Source organism: Microcebus murinus, chromosome 10, assembly GCF_040939455.1.
Source record: "Microcebus murinus isolate Inina chromosome 10, M.murinus_Inina_mat1.0, whole genome shotgun sequence".
Lineage (NCBI taxonomy): Eukaryota > Metazoa > Chordata > Mammalia > Primates > Cheirogaleidae > Microcebus > Microcebus murinus.
Genome location: NC_134113.1, coordinates 62,073,363 through 62,093,290, shown reverse-complemented (window position 1 = coordinate 62,093,290; position 19,928 = coordinate 62,073,363). Strand labels below are relative to the sequence as shown.

Genomic DNA, 19,928 nt, shown 5'->3' with positions numbered 1-19,928 from the left:
GTTATGACAGAGCCCACTCAATACATCCCTTTTCCCTAGGAGGCAGAGGGACTACGCGAAGGCACATGAGGATTTCCCCGTTATCCCCCTCCCCTTCTCTGCAGGTCTCCTCCCCACCGCACCCAACCCTGTCTGTGGAACAGAACGGGTGTGGCATAAAGAGTTGCATATTTTACTTTATTTTTATTAAATTAAAAGCTACAGTCTGGCGGCGATTCCAGAACAGGGTAAGGAGGCTCCTTATAGGGGGCAGAGAAGAGCAGGAGAAAGACAGAGAGACTGACAGAGACTGAGACACAGGAGAGAAAGGACAAGGTCAAGGTAAGAGAATTGTATCTGATGAACACACACAGCTGGCTCCATGGGCGGGGAGGACTCACATTAGCCCAATTCCTTTTTCCCTGTACCCAAATTCAGCGGTAGAGCTCAGCAGTGGAGCAGTATGTGGGTGGGGTGGGGTGGGGTGGTTCAAGAGACCCTCCCCTCTCCACCCAGGTCCTTTCTCAGTTTAGTTACTGGAGCACAGCACATACCAGAAAAAGCCAAGGGCAATGGAGGGGCCAGGGAAACTGGGAGTATGTACATGGGGAGCAGAGAGCAGAGCCTTGGAGATCAGCCTCTGCCAGAAGGGAGTGGCTCACGCTGCACTGTAACACTTGGCCAGTGGGGGACAGGAGAAGGGATTGCCCCCTCCCCCTCTGAACTCCCTTCCCAGTCAGACAGGTCCCCTACTTGTGTGGTGTGGGGGGCAGGGGGCAGAAAGGAGAACAGAGGCTTCCATTGGGTCCTAGTAGAGGAGGACAGCAGGGGCCTTGGCAAACGGGATGTCCTTCAGTCATCTGTGATACCCTTGGCTCTCAGTTCCTCTTGCACCCGGGTCAGGTAGGTGGGGTCCGGGTACCCAAACCTGGGAGCAGACAGAAATGAGGGTGAAGGTTAGCTGTATGGGCATGCTCATATTACCCCCATGCTCACTCTCAGGGGAGGCCCCATTCACACCCCTCCCACTTTCGCTGCGGGTGGGGTGATCTCCAAACCCAAGATAACTTAGCCCAATTCTGCTTATTTTTGCAGGTTAAGCTGGGCACATCAGGACCAGGTTGAATGTAGGAAAAACTGAGATGGAAGAGATGGCTCAACAGTTTAGAGGTGGTGCTCTCCAGTTAGGAGCTCCCAGAGTGAGGGGGTTGATGTTGTTCCCTCAGTGGAAATGAAGAAAAGGAAAGGAGCCAAAGGAAAGGAAATGAACAGGTGTCGCACAGCTGGGGTCCCCCTGTGCAGCTGGTCTTGTGGTGGATGTCGTTCCAGGTGATGACATTCGGTCTCCCTGTGGTCATGGACGTGCCAATAGTGAAGGTGAGACGCTGGTCAAATGCCTTGCGGAACAGGGTCAGCACCTTGTTGCCCTCAGGGCAGTCCGGGAGGTAGGCCACCCGTGTGGTGCCAGGGTACCGAACTCCTGGGTTTGGGTGTTCAGCCTGGGAGGAAGAGGGAGCAGAGTGGGCAGTGAACAGCTGGATATCCTAAGGCCCAGATGGTAATGGAGGGTCATCGTGGCCAACCTGCTGTCTGTGAACCCCTAGCTAATGCTGACAGGGCAGCAGAAGGCTCACAGCCTTCCACGGAAGGAGAGATTACAGGGCCTGGGCAGCAAGAGCCTGTTTCCAGACATAATCCTTATTGTTAAGAAGTTCTTTCTGCTGTCTCAATCCCTCACATCTCAATTCAGCAACAAATGGATTCTCAGAAGTGAAGGAAGGTAGCTGGTTCTTACTCTCCAGATAATTCAGCAGAAATGTGAAGACTGAGAATAATTTATCTTTCAGACTTCCATTCTCTACCTGAAAACACTCCTAATGGGAAGGGGGGAGAAGGGGATAGGTAAATTCACATCTAATGGGTACAATGCACACTATCTGTGTGAAGGGCATACTTAAAAAACATTGACTCAGGCCGGGCGCGGTGGTTCACGCCTGTAATCCTAGCACTCTGGGAGGCCGAGGCGGGCAGATTGCTCAAGGTCAGGAGTTCAAAACCAGCCTGAGCGAGACCCTGTCTCTACCATAAAAATAGAAAGAAATTAATTGGCCAACTAATATTTATGATATAAAAATCAGCCGGGCATGGTGGCTCGTGCCTGTAGTCCCAGCTACTCGGGAGGCTAAGGCAGGAGGATCGCTTGAGCCCAGGAGTTTGAGGTTGCTGTGAGCTAGGCTGACGCCATGGCACTCATTCTAGCCTGGGCAAGAAAGCGAGACTCTGTCTCAAAAAAAAAAAAAAAAAAAAAAAAAAAAAAAAACATTGACTCAAATTGTACAAAAGCAAATTATGTAACCAAAATATGTGTACCCCCCTAGTATTCTGATTTTTTTTTTTTTAACACTCCTAATGTTTCTGCCACTGTTCAACCTGTTCCATTTTTTTATTATTCTTCTTTGGAACTTCCTCACCCCTCTGCAAACCAAAATTGGACATTACTCCTCTCTGGCAGAAGGACGCCTATAAGCCCTAACTACTCTTGTTCTTACTTTCCACTGGCATCAAGGTTTTACTCTCTCATAAATCTGGAATAGAATAACACTCCTAGCTCAGGTTGGTCAGATCCCTTCCTGTTCTGCCTGTCTGCACCTGAGCCACCACCTCCACAGAATTTACCTCTGCCAAGAATATTTGTCAACATCCACATTCATCATGTGCAATTCCTTTCTCTCCTATCTGATTTTCATGTGTGCCTTGGGGTCGTGAGGGTGGAAAAGCTGGGCCTAAGGGGAACTTCCTAGCCCCAGAGCACTGAGTAGGAAGGCACAGTGGAAGACAGCAAGACTGCATCATATTTAACAAATTCACTCCCCCTCCCCCAGTTTTCCTAGGTCAGAGCCTGGGGAAACTAAAAGGTTAGGACAGGCTGTGGTCTTCTTACCCCCTGGACACCGGGCGGGAAGACGTACTGGATGACAATGGTGCCGTACTTCTCATAGCTGGGCAGCAGGAGGGTGGCGTCCTTAGAGACCAGCATCCGCCCATTCTGGGGCTGGTTGCCTACCAGCTGCCCGTAGAAGCGGCCGCACATGGGGCAGGCCTTTTTCACCTGCAGGGCCCGGGTGATGCAGCCCTCACAGAATGAATGCCGGCACTTCTCCAATGTCTTGGCGTTCTGGATCTCCCCCAGACAGATGGGGCAGGTGCTCTCCTGCTCTTCTGTCTCCTCCCGAAGGCGGGGAGGAAGAGGAGGGGGCAGGGGAGGAGGAGGAGGAGGGAGCCCCCGTGCCCCTGGGGGTAGCAGTGGTGCTGCTCGGAGAGGGGGTGGGCCTGGGCGGTGCAGCTCAGGGTGCTCCCCTCCACCCCCCAAAGCCAGGCAGCCCATAAGCTCCCCCTGCCTCTGAGCTTTCTTTAGCTCTTTCTCTGCCTCTTTTAGCAGCCCCTTGAGAGCCTTCCGGGCCAGGTAGAGCCCATTGGGAGGGGCCGGGGGAGGGCCCTGTGGGGAAAGCTGCAGAACATAGATGTCAGAAGTCTCGCCATCTATGAGGATGGACACACGGTGCTCCTCCCGAAGCCGGGCCAGCCGGGCTGGGGTCTCCTTGCTCAGGAAGTCCCACACAGGCTTGGAAACAGTCACTTTATTCTTGCAGGTGCCTCCACAGGCTGCCATTCTGGACAGGACGAACGACACTGCCCCCAGGGTGAAAGGGACTCAGGGTGGGGGGTCCCCATTTGACAAATATCAATGCCTCCTACTTCAGGTTCCTTCTAAACCCTATGTTACCTCTGTTCTCTCAAAGACCAACCCCCAACCGCTCCCCCAAATTAATTTTCTATCTCCCTTTATCTTCCAAACCCCAGCACCCACTGAAGAGCAGGAAAGTTTCCATGAACTTTATTATCATCTAAGCCAAGCATCAGTGTTGATTCTCCTTTCATTTCTCCCATGATCACAGAAACAATCTGCCCCTCCCCCCTCTGGGTGACAAATGGGTCTTTAAAAGGGAGGGAGAATTTTTCACCCTCCTTTTTGCTCACTTTGATCCTGAAGAGCTTAGAATTGGCATGCAGGCTCACTCTCTTTCCCTGCTCCCTACTTGTAGGTTGTGCAACCTAGAAGGGCAGAAAGGAAAAGGGAGGAAAGTGAGAAATCCCTTCCCCCAATCCCCATAGGCCCCAACTCAGCAGCTCATGTAAATGAGATAGGAACTTGGGTGCAAGTTACTAGGAATGGGATTACTTGGAACATGGAATGGAGGAAAAGTATTTAAGGGTGAAAATTGAGGTTCCCTTGGGAGGCAGGTACCTGGAAAGCCCATGGAAGGTGATGGCTGCAGAAATCTCTCTATTTCCATCCACACTCAGCTTACCAGGACTGGGAGTGGGGGGAAGGGTAAAGGGTTATGATGGCAAAAGTTAGCATTTTCCCCAGCCAGCCCAGAAACAAAACTGCTCTTCCATTTTCTCCTTTACAGAAGTATCATCCCTAGCCTCTTCCCAAGTTGCTAAAGAAGGAATTTCAACATGCTAAACCTTCCTCCTTTCTTTCCCAGCTCTGAGACTCTCAAGAAAGCCTAGGGTGCAGATAAGTCAGGAAAGAAAAAACCCACACAGATGGAGGTCTTGCCACCTCCCTCAGATTACATGGACAGGTATATTTCCTATGCTCCCCAACTACTTGCCCTGTTCCACATTCCCAAAGAATTAAGCCCTTATTGCCAGGGAGCCTTCCTTGAGAGCTAACTCCATCCCTTCTGCTGAATTCTTAAAGGCTGTGAACAAAGTGGCAGCAGCCCCTGCAATAACAAAGTTCTCCTTTGTCACCTTTTAACTCAGCACACGCAGCGCTGCCTGTCAGCTCCCTAGTCTGGCATTTAGGCAGGGGCGGGGCTCACTCAAGGGTTCAGCTGAAGGGGCCTGATGTATCACCGGAGTCTGGTCACATTCAGCTACAGGGTTGTCCCCACAACACCTCCAAGTGCAGCTCAAACAGAAAGAGGGGCCAATAGTGTGACCTCAATTTCTTGACTGATCCCAAAAGGAGCAGCTGTCCCTACATGCCTCCATTATAGTCCCCTCAAGGCCAGATGCACCTGGAGATTCATAAAGTGAAAATGGAACCCTATAGCCTCAGCCCTAGCCGTCTGTTCACGGTGTAACACCACCCCGCCCCATCAGAGGGGACCCAGGACCTAGGTGTCTAGCTCCAAGTCCTGCTGGCAGAGAGAAGGGAGGCGGGGCCCCAGTTTAGGCTGCGTCTGTAATTCCTCTGGGGCAACCCAGGCCGAACACCGGCCAGTCCCTCCCTCAGATGGAGGCCAGCGGCAGGGACAGCCAGGAAGGACAGGGTCCCTGGGGGCATCCATTGAGGCACCTCTCCCCCTCCCCCCCACAGCCTCCTCCAAGACCCGACCCGGAACCAACTCCCCACATCCCCCACTCGCCAAAGCCCCCGGAGCCCCACCGCTGGGTAGGGGTGCACGTCGGCCGGATCGCGGCCCTCAGAACCCCCAAATGGAGGCCAAGGCTGGAGGGTACAAGATGATCGACCGGGCACGGACGGGGGCCCCGGGGCCACGCGCAATGGGAGGAAGAGGAGGAGAGGGCGCAGGGGGAGCGGGGGACGTGCGGGGGCTGCGAGCCGGGTCCGGGGGGCGCGCGGTGGGTGTGGGGGGCGCCGGGCTCACCTACCTCTCGTCAGCGCCGCCATTGCCGGTCACATGACTGAGGCTGTTGCTGGGATGACGGTCCGGGCCTTAGCAACAAGGGGGGGAGACCCTGAGAAGCTAGGGGGGATTGCAAGGGGTGCAGACTGAAGAAAAGGGAAGGAGGGAGGACAGCACCCCTTTTCCTCTCACAGGTGATAATCACCGTTTCCTTTGACCCCTGCCATCCGCGAGCCCCTGCCCTTCCGCCCCAAAACAAAAATGGAGGCGCCTTCCCAGTCTTTGGTGGGAGGGGGTGGCGTCATGTAACTGAGGGTAGGAGGTTAAATCCCTAGAGACGCCACCCTTCTCTCTTCCCCCTCCCGGAGGAGCCCTCTCCCTTTTCTTTCCTAGCCAGCTGCGTGGCAGCTTTTGGGAGCTGGTAGTGGGGGTGGGTGGGTGAGGAGTGTCGGTGGGTATTTGGGGGGGCAATTTTTTGAAATCCTTACGGTAGAGGGGCCTTTGAGGAACAATGTGGGATGGGAAGAGTCATAGTAAAAAGGAAAGCACTGGTTCTAAAAAATAAACAAATCCCAGTACTAAACTATTTCAATCCCCTCCCTCATCTCTTGCCTCTTTCTAGATTGTTACCTCCTGTGACCCCCACAACCTACTCTCAAGTGGGTATAGGTAAGTGCCTCTGATTTTTCTTTTCATAAATAGGGTTACTGAGGCTGGTGCAGAAGGCAAATTTTTTTTAATGGCTTGGGATGGTGGTGGTGTCAAGTGTATGGTTCAAATAGAGTTAAAAACTCTCAAAGAAAAAAAAAAAGCTCTGTTCTGCTTCCCACATCAGAGCAGTCTCCGCCCCCAGTCCAACTCACTTCCCTGGGGCCACATGAAACCAGGTTTTTCCACCAGCCAAAAGACCTCCTCAGCCAATACATGAGTCTCCCAGACTGGCAACAACCTCTGTTCATCCACTGGTCACTTTCTTCACTTTCCCAGGACCCAGCTGTACTCTTCCTGCCCTTTGGCAAGGGACAGCTTTCCCAGGAAGCCTGGGGGAACACTGAATGCCTTTCTCTTTTAGCTGGTGGGCTGAGAGGCCCACTCACCTTTATAGAGTATGATCAAACACAGAGCCCTGGGGGAAAAAGGGTCCCATCATCCCACTCTTGCCCGGCTCTACCTCTGAATTCCCACAAAGTAGAAGAATAAGTTGTTATTCTTGTTGTCCCATGTACACCCCTCACAACATTTTAAGTTCACAGCCATCTGTCCACAAACCCACATCCTTAGTCAGGGGCCCAACACCTTGAACACCAGAATTCTTCAGCTGGTCTCTGCACCCCTAAGCACAGGCTTCCTCAGAAAAGTGAAAAGGCATTTTTATGGAGGAATTTGAATAATTTATTTTGTATTGTGATGGTAATGGGAGTAAATACACAAGATTTTTTTAATTATTATTATTAATAAAACAAAAAAGAAGAAAAACAGAAGCAACAAATGAAGACCATACTGCCCATCACACATTAGCCATGTGGTCAGAAAACCCATTTCCAAAGAACAATGGTTGCTGGTGTCACAGAGTTTTATTGCATTCATTAGGGGAAAGGCAGAGGGTTGGAATGAAAAAGACCCATTAGGTAGGTTTTATAGGGGCTCCTTACTGGGGACTCCTCTTGCTACCTCCTTTGGAGCTAAAGATGAAGGAGAAGGAGGGCTTCTGCATTAGCTCTCATGACTTCTTGTGAGATAGATCAGTCCAGCCAGATACAGAGCAAAGCAGCTTTGCATCCCTGCAGGCCAGATGCTGGTGGCCCATCTTTTTTTAAAAAAAAATGTGGAAGCCTCAAGGGGGATGAAGGGTAGTAAGAAGAATGGGTGTCTTAGCCCCAAAGGCAGTAGTGGGGAGGGGAGGACAATCTGTCTCATCTTATCAGGGTCCTCTGCATTCTGAGAATATCATGCATCAACTTAACTATCTTTGGAGGGGGCCGGGTGATTGAGTTATGGCTCTGACTCCTCTCTGGGGGTGGAGAGTGAAGATGACAAAGAAGGCCATCTGTCCCCTGGGAGACACAGTAGCAGTATAAGACAGGACAGAAGAGAAAAGAATAACAAATCCAACTAGAAAGAATTTGAGAAGGGGTAGGGGAAGGAAGTGTGCTAGGTACACATATCCAGGGAGTAGGGGAAGTTCCCACACTTGAGACTTCCATCCTCTTGAAATGACCAGAATTGATCCAGGTAAAGGTAGTCCCCTGCCCTTTTTTTTTTTTTTAAGGGTATTCCCTTCTGCTGGGAATAAACCTTGGGAATGGCTAGACAGGAAGAAAGCAAACTTAACATGGGAATGAATCTCACAGCCCCTGGCCGACCATCCCAACCTCCAGAACTGGCCACATCCCCACTGAAGGGTTCCAGCCCCAGGAGGGGTATGAGGTCCCAGTGAAGAGCAGCAATAGTCAAACACCTTCATCCAGGCTTCAATGCTTTTGGCCATCTCTGGGCTCCTGTGCCCAGAAGTACAGGTAGGTGGGGGTGGAAGTGGGGAGAGAGAAGAGCTTAGTCAGTCCTTGACAGAGATTCTCTCCAGTTCCCTACATAATCACAAGAGTCCTTTTAAGGTCCCACCTCTATGAGGTGCCAGCCTGCTGACCATTCTCCACCCAACCTGTGTGTGTAAGATTGGCCATATTCCATGATGTGTGTGCATGCCTGCACCCACATCTGTAGTATCTGCAAAGTCCTCCATCCTGGGGCCTACCAGGAGGAAAGCATGCCATAGTGAGTTCTATAAAGTTATCAGCAAAATTCAGACACTCTTAGTTCATCCCACACAGCAAAGTGCATCCAGAGTAGTTGCTTGAGCCAGGTCCATCTGTCCAGTCAGGTCCTGAAGATGGCAAACAACCCCCTTCCCCCAGCTCCTATTTTATAGAAACAACAGAACATTTTACAAAGAGCAAGGCACTTGGGAGAGAGTCAACAACAACACTCTAATGAAGCAAGCAGATTTCTCTCTGCCTTGGGGCAAAGGGAAAGAGGGAAGAAGAATGGACAAAGGGGAGAAAGGGCAATAGATTTCTATGGACCAGAAAGAGCCTACCCAACAAGATGGAGTTACTTGGATGGAAGGAGCCTGCAGCCTGAATTTAGCAAAGGAGGAAGAGAAGTAGTGGCTAGAATATCCACAATTCCCTCAAGTCTCTGAGAACCCCACCACCTTGAACATCACAGAGTCAGGCAGTCTCTTAGGCAAAGATGTTGCCAATAAAATCCAGGAATCGCTTAGCATACTGCTCGGGATGGACAGTAGAGATCTCTGCCCCAGCCTGTGAGAGGAGGTACAGAACAATGTGTCAAGGCCACCTCACCATCCGCCCCCATTCTCCACCCTCTAGTCCACCCCAAACCATTTCCATCCTTTTGCCACCCCATTTCTCTGGCACAGAGGCTCTCTCTTCCCAAAGAATAGTCAAGACAGGAAAGGCAAGGATTTGGGGAACTCTCACCCCATGCTTGACCGTTTTGGCTGCATGAGCTGCTTTCTTCTTGGCATCATACTGCGTCAGGATGTCAATGAGACCCATGAAATATACCTCCTTCTGGGGGGCTCCTGGGGAGAGGGACCAACAATGAAGAGCAAGCATAGTCCCAATTCCCTTTCCCCAGGAACCAGTTTTGTTTTAGAAAGCTAGGCAGGCTGTCCACCCACCACCCTGGTCTCTGTTCCCCAAGGACAGTCCTCCCCTTTCCACCCTTAAATTGTCCAGGATGATCTCTCACCCTCAGCACTCCGGATGGCGTAGACATCAATGAAGGACTCAAACTCTCCAGGGCCCAGGGGCCGATGGGACTGGATGTAGCCTCCGATACCCTCCGGGGAGGTGCCATAGGAGCCCACCACAGCAGGAGGTCCAGTCAGGCCACAGTCCCCATCCCCCTCTGACTCATCCTCCCGAACGGGCCCCTCCTCCTCTGGTTCAGAGCCCCGAACGATGTCGTGGATGCCCAGGAGAAGGCTGTAGTCCATGATCTTTAGCTGCACTAGAAACTGAGACCCACTGACAAATCAGACACCCCAGATCTCCCTATTCAATCCCAGGTACTACCCTTATACCTCCATCACTGGGGAAAGGAAGTGTAAAAATTGAGGTTGAGGGTAGACTACTGCCCTTTAGTGCCTAAATGTCTTGGTATCAAAATCATCCTTTCAGCTCACTCCAGCCACCCCCTCTACAGGACACCTCTAGGGGTTTTTCATGTTTCATACCCCACCCCGCAACATGCAGAGGACCCAAAGAATGAAGGGAATATGGTGCTCCTTCATATTGTGAATGGAAGAGACAATGACCCTGTGGGAAGCACCAAAAAGGAAACAAAACCATTTCCCAGAGCACCCAATCATCACCTCCACATCTCTCTTTAGCTTCTCTAGAAATACTTTCTTCTCTTCTTCACCAATATAAACTTTCTGGTTCTTGTTGAGAAAGTCCATATCCTTAAGGGTAGGCAATTCTTTAACCTAAGAACAGGTAAAGGAACATCTTGGGAACACATCCCTTCCCCAAGGTCTCAACCCTTCCTTTTGTCTAGGGCTCCATCTCCAACTTAGTGTCCTCTAGGAGAGAGTGATCTCGTCTGACTCCACACTGTGATGCTTCCCCAGAGTCTATTCTCACCTCCAAGGGCTTCCTCACACTGAGTCACTGCAGCTGTACCCCAAATCACATCCCCCCACACTTTCTGCTGATGGTTTTAAGTCAAGACCCTCCATGCTGACTTTTCCTCCTCCTTCTTCAGCAAAAATAGCTGCTTGAATATAAGAGCCCAGAATGGGAGGTGGAGGGTAAGCATTTTGCTTTTAAAGTCTGGCATCATCATCACCCATCCCCAAACCTTCCACATGGAATAACCCATGCCAGTGACAAAGTAGCTGTTCCCACACTGCACCTTCCAAACAATCCCTGATCAGTAGAAATTTATATCTCCATTTCAGTGGTTTAAAAAAAGAACAAATAGCTAGTGATTCCTATCCCCTCAAGAGAAAGAGGATCCTCTCTTCATCTGAGAGGATCCCTTCAAGGGGATCTCCTCCTTCAAGGGGATCCCTCCCCCATCCGTCACCCTATCACCTCAAATTAGTATTACCTTTTCTTTATCACTGGCTTCCCGGGACACTAGGGAACCCTGTGGAGAGACCCAAAGACCAAGTAAGCAGAGTGGCTAAAAGAATAGTCAAACCCAGCTCCTAAGGTGAGTACTCAAACCCATACCCTTCTTTCCTTTCAAAGGAATCATCCAATGCCTCCCAGGCCCTTCCCCATTTTCAGACTATCAGGAGCCTACCCCTAACCCATAGCTATCCTCTCCTTACCTTGAGGTCATACTTCCTGTGCACAGGAAGACGGTGGCTAAACATATTGCGCATCACAAGCATGTAGCTGTCTTCATTGTCCACGCTGACTCGGTACATCCCCAGGAACTGGGGCAGAAGTGTGTTGCCATGGCACTTCACAATGTACTGGGGTGGAAGGGGAGGAAGGAATGGGGAGAGGCTGAGTAGTAGATACACAAACAGCCCAGAGATGGGATACAGGGTGGAGCAGAAAACTTCAAGTAGAGAGGTTACAAGAAGGTCAGAAGTGGTGGAAGCTTCCTAAAAATGTCACTGGTTATCCATGAAGTTTCTGAATCCTCATCTCTTGATTTCTTCTATTTGTATAATGTCTCTTACTTTTAAAGTGCCTTCTCTCATTTCACCTCTATCATCTTTTGATATGAGAAAGGCAGGTGTTATTATCCTTAGACTCTCTGTATATGCGAGTGGTCACAGAACCAGGATTAGAACTTGTATCTACTTATTAATGAAAAGATTTTATCTAGACCAGCATTTCTTGGTGGGCTAGATTCCCATAGTAAAATACAAAAAATGTCTGCATGATGGCCTATAATTTGGATTCTTGAAAAAATATTCTGCTTTTGAACCAGGTAACTGAGGCTGAGGAGGGAGGATTGCTTTAGCCCAGGAGTTCAAGACCAACCTAGGCAACAGAGTAAGACCCCATCTGTTAAAAAAAAAAAAAATTCTTAGCTAGGCACAGTGGCTCACACCAGTAATCCTAGCACTTTGGGAGGCCAAGGTTGGAGGATTGCTTGAGACCAGGAGTTTAAGTTGCAGTGAGCTATGACTGCACTCTAGCCCAGGCAACAGAGCAAGACCCTGTCTCAATTTAAAAAAAAAAAGAAAATAAAATTCTTCTTTCAGTGCTACCATCTCTATGTTGCTGCTGCCTCTTCCTCTACATAGCTTATCTTCTCAGGAAAGTAATCAGCAATCAATCCATTTCCCATCTCTCATTCACACCTCTTACCACTGAAATCAGATTTAAACCCTCGTTTCTCCTCTGAAATCTCCCCCAAATCCCTGTTGCCAAATCCAACGGGTATTCTAGTCATTGTCATGTTTCAACTGTGTGGCACTTAATCCTACTGACAATCTCTCCTTAAGACTCTCTTCATCCTCAGATCCCAATATGCTACCCTTTTGTTGTTTTGTGTACTTTTGTCTTTTTTGTTTTTCTTTTTTCTCTTTGGTAGAGATGGAGTCTCAGTGTTGCTCAGGCTGGTGTCGAACTCCTAAGCTCGAGCAATCCTCCCACCTCGGCCTTCTAGAGAGCTGGGATTACAGGTGTGAGCCATCATGCCTGGCCTATACCACCCTTCTGCTCCTCCTCTCTGTCCTCAAATTCTTTATGGAATGCAGTAGGGCATAAATCATTAAAAGTGTCCATCTACTCTTAGTTTCTTTTGTGTGCTCTTTACTTGCTCCTTAAGGTTCTGTCTTCAACCTTCTTTTCATTTCACTCCACACACTTCCCTTCAATAATTTTATCTACAGTTATGGTTTTAATGACCACTTATTCATTTACAACTCTCTAATCTATACTCCTAGTCTGATCCTCTTTCCTGAATTCCACACCCATACCCCAAACACTTACTAGATATCCTTATCTGGATGAAATGAAGAAACCTCAAATTCAACATGTCCAAATCAGAACTTTTTTCCTCCAAAAACCTGTTCCTCTTTCTGTTTCCCACTTGTTGGTGAATAGGCAACCAGTTATCCCTCCTGGAATTTGGAGGTTCTAGTACCTTAATACCCACACTTCTCCAAAAGGTTTTCCTTTCCATCCTCACTGCCACTGCTCTTCCAGGCCCTCATCATTTCTACCCTAGACTATTAAAATTACCTCCTAACTGGTAAGCATGCTTCCAGTATTCCCTCTGTACAATCCATTGTCTAACATGCTGTCACAAGGATGTTTCTAAATGACATATATATCAATCCCCTGTAAACCGCCTTCAGGATAAAGCCCTAAGTTCTTTGTGTGACGTTTAAGCCTCTTCACAATCTGGCTCCTGACTATTTTCCACAGTGCCAAATCCCAGCCACACTGAATTTCTTGCAGTTTCCTAACACCAAACTCTCTCATGATTCTGTACCTTATCCAATGGTTAACCCCTCCTAGTCCTTCAAGAATCAACTCCTATGATGTCTCTTAGTAAAAAACTCTTTAAGCTTTCCAAGTATACCTCCTTCCCCAGGTGAGTTAGGATGCTCTTCTCTGTACCCTCAGAACATTCTATACTTACCTCTCCTATAGTACCCATCTTACTGGGGTGCTAATACTGGTTTACTGGTCTCTGCCATTAGACCAAGAGATCCTCAGTGGCCACAGCCGTTTTATTCCCCTCTTTCTCCACTGCCTAACATAGGGCCCAGTTATAAGAGACATTCAATATTTGTTGTATAAACCAGACTCCTTTTAGAGTCTTTCATGCATTCCCTGCTCATTGATTTTGGCGAATTTTTTCTTTAGAAAGACATCCAGGAAGAATGTTTTTAATCATCAAAACAGTTTTTTTTTTTTAGACAGAGTCTCGCTTTGTTGCCCAGGCTAGAGTGAATGCCGTGGCGTCAGCCTAGCTCACAGCAACCTCAAACTCCTGGGCTCAAGCAATCCTCCTGCCTCAGCCTCCCAAGTAGCTGGGACTACAGGCATGCGCCACCATGCCCGGCTAATTTTTTGTATATATATTAGTTGGCCAATTAATTTCTTTCTATTTATAGTAGAGACGGGGTCTCGCTCTTGCTCAGGCTGGTTTCGAACTCCTGACCTTGAGCAATCCGCCCGCCTCAGCCTCCCAGAGAGCTAGGATTACAGGCGTGAGCCACCGCGCCCGGCCCCAAAACAGTTTTTATACTCTACATTTCAAGTTATTCTGATCAGACAGAATAGCTTCCCTAATCCCATCTAGAGCTGGATATGATTTTCTCACATCCAATTTATCTCAATTATGTACTTATCTGGGTTTTCTCTCCAAACTACATTTATTCCTGATAGTATATTTGATTTTAACATTTCAACTAATTCTGACTTAATCTATAGTCTATATATCCAGTGGTTTTAGGTTGTAACTACTAAATTGGGAAGAACATGTCTAAATTCTTCTCTTAAGTCAAACACAAATAGGTATGCAGAGGCCCCTTTCTTGAAATTCCTAACTTTCAAAAACATGATATAGGCTGGGCGTGGTGGCTCACGCCTGTAATCCTAGTACTCTGGGAGGCCGAGGTGGGCGGATTGCTCGAGGTCAAGAGTTCGAAACCACCCTGAGCAAGAGCGAGACCCGTCTCTACTATAAATAGAAAGAAATTAATTGGCCAAATTATATATATAGAAAAAATTAGTCGGGCATGGTGGCGCATGCCTGTAATCCCAGCTACTCAGGAGGCTGAGGCAGTAGGACTGCTTGAGCCCAGGAGATTGAGGTTGCTGTGAGCGAGGCTGATGCCACGGCACTCATTCTAGCCTGGGCAACAAAGCGAGACTGTGTCTCAAAAAAAAAAAAAAAAAAAAACATGATATATCAATTGCTTCTTGGGTAGAAAAATGGTTTGTAGAGAGAAAAAGGGATAGGAAGTCTCCCCACATGCTCTGGAAGCTGAGCTATATATGAGTAGGGAGGAGAGGGAAAGAAAGGGACTGGAGAGAGGGCTGACCTGGTGGTAGTTGGAGAGGTTGCTATGCATGTCAGCAATGTCCTCACTGGATACTTCTTTGATGACCAGAGTCCGATCATAGGAGGTAAGGAAGCGTCCATCACTGCCTTCACTTTCAGTGGGGGGGCTTCGGGTAAGGGACACCTGGGGATACAGAATAGACTCTTTTCCTCCCCCTTTATATGGAGATACAAGTCATAGGATAATGGTCATTGAATGCTCCTGAAAGTAGATGAAACCCTGGGGTAAGAGATTAAGTAGGGCTTCCTAATCAGATGTCTGTATATGGACTTAGGAAATTGAATGTAAAATTCTTAAGGTATCTACATTTCCACACTTGCCCCAGGACAGGATTTATAGTTTTCCTTAGATTTTTGAAGATGCTTGTGATCACAAAGAGGTACAGAATCATATTTGTCAAGGCTCTCATTTCTCTAAATATGATGGTCCCAAGGGCTTCCCAGTTGCCAGGGAGAAAAGACTACCCTCATCCCTTAATGGACTCTCACCAAGTAATCCTGATCATCGATGCCAAATCGATCACGGAGGTTCCTGAAGACTTGAGGACAATACTCTTTGAACTTGAAATGACTGGGCAGATTTTCCCTGAAATTCGAGTTTTTAAGGTAAGAAAACAAAGTAACAGTATTACCTTTGACAGTTTGTATCTTCATGCATACTACCTCAGTTGATTATCACAAAGTCCTATGAGGTTGTTTAAAGGTACATTATTCCAGGCTGGGCGTGGTGGCTCATGCCTGTAATCCTAGTACTCCAGAAGGCCGAGGCGGGCGGATTGCTTGAGGTCAGGAGTTCGAATCCAGCCTGAGCAAGAGCAAGACCCTGTCTCTACTAGAAAGAAATTAATTGGCCAACTAATATATATAGAAAAAGTTAGCTGGGCATGGTGGCACATGCCTATAGTCCCAGCTACTCGGGAGGCTGAGGCAAAGGATTGCTTGAGCCCAGGAGTTTGAGGTTGCTGTGAGCTAGGCTGACACCATGGCACTCACTCTAGCCTGGGCAACAAAGCGAGACTCTGTCTCAAAAAAAAAAAAAAAAGGGTACATTATTCCCATTTTATAGAAAGAGGGACTGAATCTCAAGGTGATTGAGTGACCTGCCTAAGTCATATGGCTGGTAAGTGGTATTGGTACAGCTAGGATCTAGTACATCCAAACAACAGCATTTCCCAAATCTCAAGCAAGTCAGAGATATCCTAAAGTCAATAATAATAGGTACCACTGTTCTGAATGGCATCTTCTGATACCAGAAGGGCTTAGAGGACTCAAGTATTTCTTTTAGGGTGTCCCTATCAGAAGCTAATGGTAGGCCAGGTGTGGTAGCTCACGCCTGTAATCCTAGCACTCTGGGAGGCTGAGACAGGAGGATCGCTTGACCTCAGGAATTCGAGACCAGCTTGAGCAAGATCGAGACCCTGTCTCTACAAAAAATAGAAAAATTAGTTACAAGCATTTTTTTAAAAAGCATAATATAAAAAAAAAAAAATAGAAAAATTAGCCAGGCGTGGTAGCACGTGCCTGTAGTGCTAGCTACTTGGGAGGCTGAGACAGTAGGATCACTTGAACCTGGGAGTTGGAGGTTGCAGTGAGCTATGATGATGTCTACCTGGGGCAACAGAGCAAGACTCTGCCTCAAAAAAAAAAAAAAAAAAAAAGCTAATGGTAATGGCATCTGAATGCATTTACTCTATGGAATTGCCAGGCCAGAGGAGAGATAATACTGGTAATACTGTGTGTGGAGGGAATATTGGAAATTATTTTCATGGTTTCTTTGCACAAAACTAATTTCTGCATTGAGAAGGATGTTAGACCATACAACTGGTAAACTACTTTCTAAATCTAAAATCTTTAACTCACTGAATGCTTTTTTTTTCTTTTGAGACAGAGTCTCGCTTTGTTGCCCAGGCTAGAGTGAGTGCCGTGGCATCAGCCTACCTCACAGCAACCTCAAACTCCTGGGCTCAAGTGATCCTCCTGCCTCAGCTTCCCGAACAGCTGGGACTATAGGCATGTGCCACCATGCCCAGCTAATTTTTCTATATATTTTTAATTGGCCAATTAATTTCTTTCTATTTTTAGTAGAGACAGGGTCTCCCTCTTGCTCAGGCTGGTCTTAAACTCCCAACCTTGATTGATCCTCCTGCCTTGGCCTCCCAGAGTGCTAAGATTACAGGCGTGAGCACCTCGCCCGTACCACACCCAGCCTCATTGAATCTTTTAAAATTATTTTTTACTCTTTTCTAGGAAGGTTAACATAAGAAGGGCAAGGATCCCCACTTACCTGTGGAAAAGGTGATTGTTGACCTTGATCTTGGAGCTGGCCTTAAAGTCATCTGGCAGCAGCATCACTGGGGGAGGTACCTGGCTGAGCTCATTGATCTGATAAGCCAAAACATGAATAGGGAAGCAGTGAGTAAGGGTGTGGAGAGCTACTCATGCACTGTGTCTAGCCAGGAATCGGGAAAGGGCAACTGCAACTTCATTCCTTGAAAAACACTGGCTATACATATGCTTGACAGAAGTGAGAGAATGTGTCTAACCCCTTCTGCTGCCCAAGAAGGACTGCAGTCAGCAACACTCACACACAGCCCCTCACACTCCCACCCCCGTGGAACTTCATGCTCACAACAGTCATTTTATATTAGGCAAACCCTGTAAGCAACTCAGGACTATTTTTAAAGCTGTGAGAAATTCTAGAAAAGAAAAATACCCTCTGCAAATTCAAGACAGTTACACGCTTTTTTTTTTTTTAAGCATTTTTAAAGTGCACAAAAGAATTAATGGGATTCTGTGGGGTCAACAGCAGCAAGAAGAATGAAATGTCTATATCCTATAAAAGGCATCTCTTTACAAACAGGACCAGTCCCTTCCAGGCCACTCTTACCCACTTCTTTGCAGTAGGTCCCCACCTGTCTAGGTGTAAGGTAAAGGAAGAACAGCTGATTTCAGGAGAAATGCAGACAGAGAATATGAGCTTGTTAGTCTGTTCCCTAAGTAAAACCAATCCACAGCCTGAAGGACACAAGCATCACATGTTCTTCTCAGGCCCCAGATCTGCACTCTGCTAATTCAGGGGAGAAAAGGAGCTCTGGTACTTAGAAATCATGAGATGTACTTTCTTCTTTGTGTTGCTACAATACCTGTCACCTGTTTTTGTTAGTACATGTATCACATGACTTTAATCACTAGTTAATGTAGTAAGTCCCCCCAACTAGATTGTGAACTCTTCAAGAGTAAGGGCCCGTTCTAGTTGTCTGCATCTCTCAGGTGCCCAGCTAGCATGATGTATGGCACACAGTGATCCTGAAGTGTTTATTAACTGAATAAATGAATGCCAACTTGATCATTCGACAGAGGTTATGAACTGCAGTCTAACCTAAATCCCACACACTGCAGTACAACCAACTCCTCCCATTCTCAGTCGAAAAGGAGGACAGAACATATTCCTCCAGGAAAAAAAAAGAGCCACTTGAGAGTCCAAGCCTGAAATTCAGCTCTTCCTGCCCCCTCCTTGCCACCTGCTAAGCAAGCTGAATCATCACTAAGACATATGTTCAAGGAATTTCTCCATTCCAGACACTTGAAGAAGACGTGTGTTGGCTGAGGGTTGGGTGTTGGGGCTAAAGTATATATACCTAGGGAAAATGAGGCAGATCTTACATGTAATTCCCCCAATCCTTACCAAGGGAAAACCTTCCCTGTCATCCTGTTAAGCCTCCCTCTGGGATGGATGAGTCACCTGGAAGGTGCATATGAGAGGCAGCCCTACATCCATCAACCTTCCCCATACCAAGTGCCTTAGACTGGATACTCACTGATAAGACATTACCATCCAGACAGCCACAAATGCAAAAAGGAACCAACTCACCCCAAACAACACTCTTAACCACAAATTAAGAATGTAACAAAAACTGTATTCTTCTTCACAACCTTCCACCTCCACAACCCTGCCATGACCATAACCATTCAAGGAAGTTGATTTCTAAAACATTCCCTGTCACATGCAAGATCACTGCATCCCTCCCATTCCAGATCTGAGGGAAAAGGAGCAATGGCTGTGCTTCCTTCACCAGAGGTAGCCTCAGGAAAGGAGATGTACTGGTCTCCTTGGCCACCTCCTAACTCCCAGGCCATACCCTCTAGGGCAGTTTCCTGCTTCTAACCAGTGTCCCCAGGACCAAAGCTCCTCAGCCTTCTCTTTGGTCAATGATGACTCCCACTTACACCAAACACTATCACTCCTGCCAGCAACGGGGATGCAGTTAAGACCAAGGTATATATGCATAGGTCCTGAGCGAGTACAACCTCCAGGCTCAGGCTGGGGTAGTTTCTCTGAAATGCTGCACCTCTGGAAGGGAAAGGAAGGGACAAGCAGGATTAAAAAGTCCTGAAAGCCTAGAGCTTCCCCAAAACAAAGCCAAGGTTCCAAAGCCAAGAACCCGGGCTGCAAAGCAAGGTGGAAAGGAAAATGAACGATCCCCTTCATCAGCTACTCCCCTTCGCCCACCCCCACACACTCTCACCCCCACCAACTTCAAAGAGCCACTCCCCCTAATGTCCTTCCAGCTGAAGCTGGGTCCTGACCAGTCTCCGTAGCCTGGGGCTGAGGCTGGACCAGGCAGGAAGGAGTCAAGGAACAGGGAGCTGGATTTCAGGTGGGGTAGAAGGTGGAACTAGAGTGGAGGAGTAAAGGGCGGAGGGGAAGACAAGTCTAAAGCAGGGTGGAAAAGTCTTTAACCAGAAGGGAAAGGTTGGCGGGCAGGGACCAAGACTAACCGGGGGGCACAGGGGCCGCTGTGGGCTGGGGGAAGTGTCGGAGCGAGGGGGCGGAAGCCTGGAAACAGGGACGCCCAGAGACTCAGGAGCACAGGGCTCCACACAGGGCTGTTGGGGGCTAGGGCAGGTTCTCACCGAGTGGGCTACGCCCCACAGGAACACGCCCACCAGCGGGTCGGCCGCCCGGAACACCTTCACCTTCTGCTGCACGAAATGCTTCTTCTTGGTTTTGGAGGCGAAGCCAAAACCCGGGCCGGGGCCCGCTGTCGCCGCCGGTACGGTAGCCGGTGGGACCGAGGAGGACGCCATAGTCTCCCGCGCACTCGACCGAGTGGAAGCGGGAGCCGGCCGCGATCCGGGCGCCCGACCCCGGAAGCGGTGCTCACCTGCGCCGCCGTCATGTGACCGGAGGCTGGCCAGCAGCGCGCG

The 19,928-nt window shown here is 48.4% G+C and overlaps 2 protein-coding genes and 1 long non-coding RNA gene across 8 annotated transcripts; 1 reads left to right on the top strand and 2 right to left on the bottom strand.

The window, feature by feature from the left end:
• Nucleotides 1–159: 159 nt before the first annotated feature.
• Nucleotides 160–5,796, bottom strand: DTX3 (deltex E3 ubiquitin ligase 3). 6 transcript variants are annotated; one of them, XM_012777115.3, is made up of 7 exons: nucleotides 5,671–5,706; nucleotides 4,804–4,963; nucleotides 4,286–4,354; nucleotides 4,018–4,092; nucleotides 2,921–3,669; nucleotides 1,261–1,478; nucleotides 160–907 (listed from the first exon to the last, which is right to left on the bottom strand). In XM_012777115.3, coding segments are annotated over exons 4-7 (1,044 nt in total). In that variant the 5' UTR covers nucleotides 4,019–4,092; nucleotides 4,286–4,354; nucleotides 4,804–4,963; nucleotides 5,671–5,706; the 3' UTR covers nucleotides 160–831. The 6 variants fall into 6 exon arrangements, with proteins under 6 accessions (XP_012632569.1, XP_012632567.1, XP_012632566.1 ...); XM_012777113.3 differs by lacking the exon at nucleotides 4,804–4,963 and having other exon boundaries at nucleotides 5,671–5,796; XM_012777112.3 differs by lacking the exon at nucleotides 4,804–4,963 and having other exon boundaries at nucleotides 2,921–3,650; nucleotides 5,671–5,796.
• On the top strand, nucleotides 5,750–17,097 carry LOC105877991 (uncharacterized). Its single transcript, XR_001157162.3, has 4 exons — nucleotides 5,750–5,839; nucleotides 6,268–6,314; nucleotides 15,155–15,326; nucleotides 16,968–17,097. It is a non-coding gene; the product is annotated as an uncharacterized LOC105877991 (long non-coding RNA).
• On the bottom strand, nucleotides 7,014–19,922 carry PIP4K2C (phosphatidylinositol-5-phosphate 4-kinase type 2 gamma). The gene is made up of 10 exons (XM_012777106.2): nucleotides 19,635–19,922; nucleotides 17,005–17,102; nucleotides 15,210–15,306; nucleotides 14,701–14,844; nucleotides 11,011–11,157; nucleotides 10,785–10,823; nucleotides 10,045–10,158; nucleotides 9,420–9,687; nucleotides 9,146–9,249; nucleotides 7,014–8,965 (listed from the first exon to the last, which is right to left on the bottom strand). The coding sequence occupies exons 1-10, from the start codon at nucleotides 19,806–19,808 to the stop codon at nucleotides 8,885–8,887; spliced, it is 1,266 nt and encodes a 421-aa protein (XP_012632560.1). The 5' UTR covers nucleotides 19,809–19,922; the 3' UTR covers nucleotides 7,014–8,884.
• Between the last annotated feature and the right edge of the window lie 6 nt (nucleotides 19,923–19,928).

Excerpts from the sequence above, each read along its gene's own strand:
- DTX3 (XM_012777107.3), bottom strand. The coding sequence starts at position 4,046 with ATGCCAATTCTAAGCTCTTCAGGATCAAA. Across the intron at positions 3,651-4,017 it reads CTAAGCTCTTCAGGATCAAA|AATGGCAGCCTGTGGAGGCA; the intron begins GTGAGCAAAAAG and ends CGTCCTGTCCAG. Across the intron at positions 1,479-2,920 it reads TCCCGCCCGGTGTCCAGGGG|GCTGAACACCCAAACCCAGG; the intron begins GTAAGAAGACCA and ends TCTTCCTCCCAG.
- PIP4K2C (XM_012777106.2), bottom strand. The coding sequence starts at position 19,808 with ATGGCGTCCTCCTCGGTCCCACCGGCTACCGTACCGGCGGCGACAGCG. Across the intron at positions 10,824-11,010 it reads ACAGGAAGTATGACCTCAAG|GGTTCCCTAGTGTCCCGGGA; the intron begins GTAAGGAGAGGA and ends GTCTCTCCACAG. Across the intron at positions 9,688-10,044 it reads AGCTAAAGAGAGATGTGGAG|TTTCTAGTGCAGCTAAAGAT; the intron begins GTGATGATTGGG and ends AGTGGGTCTCAG.